The 7,713-nt window shown below is 33.8% G+C and overlaps 1 protein-coding gene across 1 annotated transcript; it reads right to left on the bottom strand.

Annotated features, from left to right (window-relative positions):
* Positions 1-753: 753 nt before the first annotated feature.
* On the bottom strand, positions 754-2,061 carry LOC119837878 (mpv17-like protein 2). Its single transcript, XM_038363662.1, has 2 exons — positions 1,730-2,061; positions 754-1,037 (listed from the first exon to the last, which is right to left on the bottom strand). Exons 1-2 carry the CDS (start codon positions 2,006-2,008, stop codon positions 774-776), a joined length of 543 nt encoding a protein of 180 aa, XP_038219590.1. The 5' UTR covers positions 2,009-2,061; the 3' UTR covers positions 754-773.
* Between the last annotated feature and the right edge of the window lie 5,652 nt (positions 2,062-7,713).

The following is a 7,713-nucleotide window of genomic DNA, read 5'->3' as shown; positions in this document are numbered from 1 at the left end:
AATCCATAACATATTATTTAACCGCTGACAATACATGATTTATGACATCAATAAAACTCTGCTCCCTCATAAAAATGCATTCAAGTTATTAATTCATTTGTATGGATAGAAGACATTCCGAGGATATATTTTTTATTCAATTTCTGTATCATTTACCACACTCGATGGTTTTATGTTAAGCTGAATGAATACAATACTCTTTTATTCACGTACCTTTGATAAAGTTAACATAATTACCTACTAATGCATAAGTTTGTAAATGCATGTATGTTTGTTGCTGTCTCACGAGAAAAACGCTGAACGGATTTTGATGATACTTGGCAGTGATGCAGATGTACCGGAATGACGTATTCTTGCTCGTTGGTTAGTCCACGGATGAAACTGCGTTGCACAGCTAGTGTTCAACAAAACTCGGTATTGCCTACAAGATTCACATTTCCCCGTGTACCGGGTATATATGTCCTATCTTTCAAATATATAAGTGTTTTCATAAGTAACAAGAAAAAGCAGCAAAAACCGGGCCTTTATATGCTATCGTAAATCAATCAATGAAAATATTATCGAAGGAAAATGATTCTGAGATAAGTGCACTAAATAAATGAAAACTATTAAACCGGTTTCGAAAATTCTTTCCCTAACAGAAAGATGCACTATCTCTGTGTTACACAACGGGTCTTTAAAGCATCTTAGATCAAACGGAATAAGAGTAGCTCAAAATATAACACACATTAACAATACAAAGAATTTATTAAAGATTCACATCTCACTATAAATCACTTAGTTTCTGTCTCCATAGCCTTCATATGCGCCAAGTAAATGGTCCACACAAAACTAGCGGCGCTAACGAAAACGATGCGGTTCTTCTCTGACACGAAGTAGAAGTTAATCGTCTGTGCTGTCGGCCAGAACACGACGCCGATCTTGTATGTCGGCCAGAATTTCTCCCTCACCTCATTGACACAAGATTTGAGAGACTTTTGCTCGAGCACACTCATGCCGAAAAAGAAGTAGGCCATTGCGGCTGGGGAATATGATACCTGTGAAATAATGTAATTTAACTAGCTATCTGCCCCGGCTTCTCACATGGTACATGTATATCCTATGTCACTGAGTTAAAGGGCAGCTTTCTAGTGTTGAAATAATTTTGGAAATCTGTCCAGTGATTATAAACACATATACAATAACGCAAATATAAAAAAATATATAACAATCTACACAACTTTCATCTATATTTTATAAAGAGATATTGTCATTAGAAAAAGTAACGTTTTTTAACATAGTTAAAAAAAGTTTATTAAGAATTGTTTCCAATAACCCCCGCTTACAGTTAACCTGATTGACTATATAGCACTGCAGTATAGTAATAATTAACGTTTATAAATAAGAAAACGAATAAGTACGTCATATATTTTCTTCTTCCATTATTCCAATAAATGAACAGAAGTAACTTTTAAGATAAAGGTGTATCTTCTATCTATCTTATTCTAGAGAATTACACTGACACTTCAATTTTTAATATAATTTTTCTATATAACAGCTACACTATGATAATTTAAAATCAATTCAATCTATTACAGATTTACACATGATTCAAGCAATATTTTAGTTAGAACATTTTAGTTTTTTACAGCTATGGCGGATTGCTTTTACAGTCACAGATAGCTACACATACACAGCAATTATAGTCTTATATTTAGGCTAAAAGTACAAGCAAATTTGAGCAAAATACCTGTTCAATCACGGCTCTTTTGATCGCCGTATACAGCGTTTTCCTCTTAAAGTATCTGCTGGAAAACTTCAACCAACCATAGAACACCGGAGCCATACAGAATGTGCCGAAAAAGCCATATCTAGCAGCTCTGCTCCAGTCAGCGTTTTGTATGGTCGTACCATTAGCTATGTAGTCCTGGGCGATGCTACAAGTCGGCCATATTATGGCATATGACACCATGCCTCGGATTAAAGGGAACTGCACGGGGAGACTCAGAACTTTTGTTATTAAGCTCATTTTTTTTTGAGAAATTTTGACGTTGAATGTGAGATGTGAATCTTGATGCCATACCACGTCATGTGTATGTGAGAAGGATTTGATAGCTAGCAATTGACAAATGATTGAAGATTTTAAAATGTAGCCATGTATTATGAAGTAATTTGGTCTCGATTAAAAAACATCATTTATTTTCACATTAATCCAGTTACATCACATTAGAAAGTGTGGAGTCATATTAATTTACAGTTTTCTTTAATTCGACGGCAAAACAAAGACAAATAAGGTCTACACGAGTATCCACGAAACTTCGCGATATATTTATTGGGAAAAAAGACTCTTAAACTTTAAAATGTATAACTTACAAGTTACAACCATTAAAATTTATAGCGATATGGATATCAATAGATATAAAACATTCTGGTATCTCATGTCTTCAACTTAACCTTCGCAGACGATAGCTAGTTTATAAAATTACACAAATCACGTCACAATTATATTTACTAATCGTTTCCAAAGATCTGACCAGTGACCACCCATCGAGACAAACGATTAGAACAATCGAATTATTCGATTATTTCACTCGAGTGAATCGATTTAGCGCGGTGATCGTCTTTGCGATAACTGCAGTGATTCGGCAAAAATGACGCGCGTGCGGCCGCGGCACATGATTAGTCAATTAATTAATTAATCAGATAGTATATAAATATTTAAAATTTTATACGATTTTTGGTTAATTAGCGTTGTGTTGTTGTTATTTGGTTGTTAGTTGCGTGTGAAATGAAAATGTGCTTTCTACCTCTTAATACTTTCTTTTCAATCCGTGTTTCAATAGAAATACTTAAAAATATAATATAATAAAATATTTACATATAAAAAATATTTTAATTTATTCATAGCAAGACCTTTTCTACATTTGGATTTCATTAAAAAATTTGTACATTATTGAGTCTGGGTCTTGTAGTAGCCGACACTCTATGGAATGTGCCTAGTTATTTAGATTATTAATACGTTAATTCTACATAAAACAGAATCATAAATAGCGCCACCTTTCTCGGGACAACGTAGAATACTTTTATGTTTAGTAATAGCGCCATCTAGAATGTATCCGTGTGACTTTAATAAAGCGACATCTATCTGGATGTCGCTTTATTAAAGTGACGTACAAGTTACGATCAATTCTTAGTTGTTTCTACTACTCGTCACTAGAGGATGTAGTACTTTATTAAAACAAAACATCAAAATAATTTATTAAAGGGATTGTTAATGCATGCGACAATTATAATGCGCAAAACACGTGATAAATTTTGTAAGAAATGTTACAATTGTAGAGTTTGTTAACACTAATATATTTATATGTTCGATTTCCTATTTATCACTAGATGGCGCTGCTCTTGTTACCTAGTTACAATTAATATTTTTAATGATAAGTCTATATAACATCTTTTGCATAGACAGTAAAGTATATTTTTCTGTAAATAAATTATTTATGTAGCAAATAATATATTTTCTTATAATTTGAAGTGTATTTGCATACGATAAATTTTACTAGTAGTACTTTTTTTACATTCGTAGTTAGTTTTTCAATACTTATTTTTTACTGTTTTCATTTAGCGAAAATTATTATTTAGTAGTTATGAGGTTCCCTAAGCAGATTGCAAAATTTTATAATCATGATGATAGCTGAAATTTTCGAAAAAGCTAATATATAAAGAGTTAACTAAATTGCCCCATTTGCTCTTATAATGAATATACGTTCCTTGAGAAATTATCAGGATAAAAAGATGAACTGGTGATGTTATTATTTTTTTTTTTTTTTTTTATGTCATAGCGGGCAGCTGAGCTGGTGGTTCGCCTGATGGTAAGCGATCACCACCGCCCATAAACATTCGCAAAGGTAGTACCTCTGTGAATGCGCTGCCCGCTTTTATGGGGTAAGGGAAAGGAAAGGATTAACGACTGGAAAGAAGGAATGGACTAGGACGGGTAAGGAAAAGGAAACGGGCCTCCGGCTCCCCCACTCACCGTACGAAACACAGTGGCATGCCACTATTTCACGCCGGTTTTCTGTGGGGGTGTGGTACTTCCCCGGTGCGAGCTGGCCAAATTCGTGCCGAAGCGTGCTCGACTCCCACAATAAATTATTGTAGAGTTACAGGTGATACAATAATTCTTCGATCCTTATAAGTAAACAGAGGTTGTCTAAAGGAGTCAATAACAAACAAACTTACAGGTGAAGTTAATAAAAACGTGTGAAAAGCAAAAATAAATCGTATTTTTAATATTATTTTAAATAGCTTTCAGCCCCTATAACAAGTTGTAGTAATTAGTCCCAACATTAAAACCCACACTTATAATCAGGCAGAACATAAAAATTCATTTTTATTGCACCGTTTGACACAAGTTATTCAAAAAATTTGACAACTTAACCAATATGGCCGTTACGCTGACAGGTCGGTTTAACGACGTGCTAAATGCTTCAGTGCTATATTTTATTGTAAACAAGAATTATTGTAAATGTTTTTTTTTCGACTTATTTGAGATCGTGATTATGATTTACATTGTACTTAATTCTATAAATTCCTACTGATATTTAAAAACACATTTTTATATTTTACTAGCTGACCCGGCAAACACTGTTGCGACTGGGTATGAAAAATAGGTGTTGGCCGATTCTCACCCCTACCCGACATGCACACAAAGTTTCATGAGAATCTGTCTAGCCGTTTCGGAGAAGTATGGTAACATTGTGACACGAGAATTTTATACATATAGATAGAAGATAGAGAATTTTTTGTATATAGAATACTACATTTGTTGTATATACCATATTTTTATTAATTACTACTAATAGTGTACTGTCTCTCACCAGCAGAAAGTTAACACCTAGTGCTAAGGGCTATATTCCTACGTTTTAATTTAGTGTTCTGGTCGCAGGCTGAGCTAGTAAAATATTTCTTTACAGCGATTCATACTCTCGCAAGCAAAAATTAAACATATTTAAACTTACCCAGTTAACGCGACAAATCCGGTCTATTTAAAAGCAATCTAACCTCTTCATATAAGTACTAGCAAAAATGACAGACATACCTATTTTTATAAATTAATGGAATACAGTTTTAAAAAGAATACTCGTTAACATTTCGCATTCGATTTGTATTTACTGCATCTCACCAGATACAAGTCTCTCCTATTCCTAAAACTAATAAAACTACAGGACACTAGGAAAAAAACGTCAAACGGAAGCTCCATTGTTTTTTTGTTCACAGAGATATGTCCAATTTTATTATGCTGTAAAACTTAAGACCCAAATTAAATTTTATGGTAAAATATAATGAAAGTGTTTGAATAAACCATTGGACGATAATTTTCTTATATTTCTTTTTAGTTCAAAAAGAAAACCAGCTGAAATCTAGATTTTTCCAAAACCTACGTATTAGGATTGTTAGTTATACATTGCTTCTATATGTACCTGAATAAGATGAGAAAGCGATTAAAAGTTACTATGTATTCGAAATCATCATCTTCAATCGCCAAATTACAGAACCGAGTAAAAACCCAGCGTACTAGTATTGCATTATGTTATCTGTGCCCAGCGTAAGTTACTGTCAAACTGAGAAATATAAAATCGCGTATTTTCTTTATTAATTGCTTACTAATATTGCAATAACTTTTAAGGTGAAAATTCCTACGTGACGTATTATTTCCATAAGTCCTCACTAAGCGCATGGCTAAGACACTTTTCTATAACTATTTTTATCCAACAATCATAACTGCTTTGAAATTGTAAGAACTAAATAATCAACACGAAGTTCACCGGCTATCAAATAAAAAAAGAATCATAAAAATTGATTTTCCCAAACAATGATTGATATACATTGATATATATTGATGATATATTTTAAGCCGTCTTCAAAACGAACCGTTTGGTGACTTAAAATAAAAAATATGATAGATGGATGTATTTATAATAATATGTTTGTTCTTCTTTATTGCGAAAACCAATGAACGGATTTTGATGATGGTGCTTGACGGTCATGTAGCTTATTTATCAGACTAACACATGCGAATGACACCAGGCGGCAAATTCACTGCAAAGTATAAAAGATAGTCGTTTTCCGCCGACTGTGTTTGTATGGGTTTTTTTATAGATATTTTATAGAGTGATTCAATAGCAAGGTCTGTGTGTATGATAACATAGAAAAAGGGGGAAAGGGGTTTTTCTCCGTACTTGACGCGTGCGAGGCCGCGGGTAAAAACCAGTTTAATATATACAAATACATTTGTAACACCGACACAACAATATGGCGGCGACGTGTTGACATATTATAAACATACACGTCACCAGCATCTCCCGATAAACGCTTAAATAAATAAACAATAACGAATAAGTATTATATGGTATAATCATACATAATGTTTTATTAAGTTTCTTTAATTAAGATGTATCTACGCACTAGAACATAATGCTTTGATATTTTTACGCTAATATTACACAGATGAACCATTTTTGTATTTTTTTATTTGAGTATGTTTGTAACGTTTTAACGCAAAAACCAGTGGACCGATTTCAAAAATTCCTTCACCTTTAGTAAGCTGCAACTTCACTGAGTGACATAGGCTATGTATATACCATAGGCGTAGCCGGGGTAAACAGCTAGTAGTTAATGTAATGGCAATTCACGTCATATGCCACATTAGCATTCACCCGCGGCTTCGGTCGCGTTGTAACTCATCATATCAAAATATAGTCGAAACAAAGAAAAAGATTACAAAATTACTTTCGCATTTATAATATTAGAAGTGATCATACTAGACTCTCGTCCCGGCTCCGCCCGGATAACAAGATTCCTGTTTTATTCCAACGCAGCATTTAATCGGGATTAATAGTATCCTATAACCCAAGTCAGCTCATACCCTGTCTGTACAGCAAATTTCATCAAAATCCTATCAGTAGTTTCAGCGTTGTTTACGGACAAACATCCAAACAGACAAACTTTAATTGATTGATATGTGCTTCAACTGCTTTCTCACAATTTAAGCTGACTTCAACTTTTTTACTTTTTCAGATAAATTTGTGATTAATTAATGATAAAGGAAAACATTGTGAGGAAACCGGCATGTCCGTGAATCAAAAGTTCGACGACATGTGACATACGCCGACCCGCGCTTGGCCAGAGTGGTGTATTATGGCTTGAAGTCTAAACCCTCATAGGATTCCTGTGTCCCTACAGTAGTTACATATGAAGGCTGATAATGATGATGAAACAGCCATTAATTCCAAATTGGTAAAGTAAATAACCTTTAATTATTCCTTATATCAATTTTTAAAGCAAATTAATTAGAAAGAAGCAATACGATAATACTATGTAAGATATAACATCTCTCTACGAATAATACCATTACAAAATTAGTAATAAACTATTTAGTTCCGCATAATTACATTGTACTTAGCGTATAAAAATCAAATACGACAAACGTCCAACGCGTTAATTAATAAATCTCCAAACAATTAACAAAATAAACGAGACGCGAAGTTCACAGGCAAATGATATCATCCATTTATTTACATTTCAACCAGCCCTACACGGAGAGAGACGCATATATTGACAAGCACACGCGCAACAAGGACGGAAAACACCCCATTACCACGCCCACAAAACAGCAGGCATCGGATTGGTTTCGAATCCCAATCACATTGACCATCAGTATCCCACTGCATGTGC

Source organism: Zerene cesonia, chromosome 29 (genome assembly GCF_012273895.1).
Source record: "Zerene cesonia ecotype Mississippi chromosome 29, Zerene_cesonia_1.1, whole genome shotgun sequence".
Classification (NCBI taxonomy): Eukaryota; Metazoa; Arthropoda; class Insecta; order Lepidoptera; family Pieridae; genus Zerene; species Zerene cesonia.
Note: the sequence above shows the minus strand (reverse complement) of the source record. Positions and strands in the feature narration are given on the sequence as shown.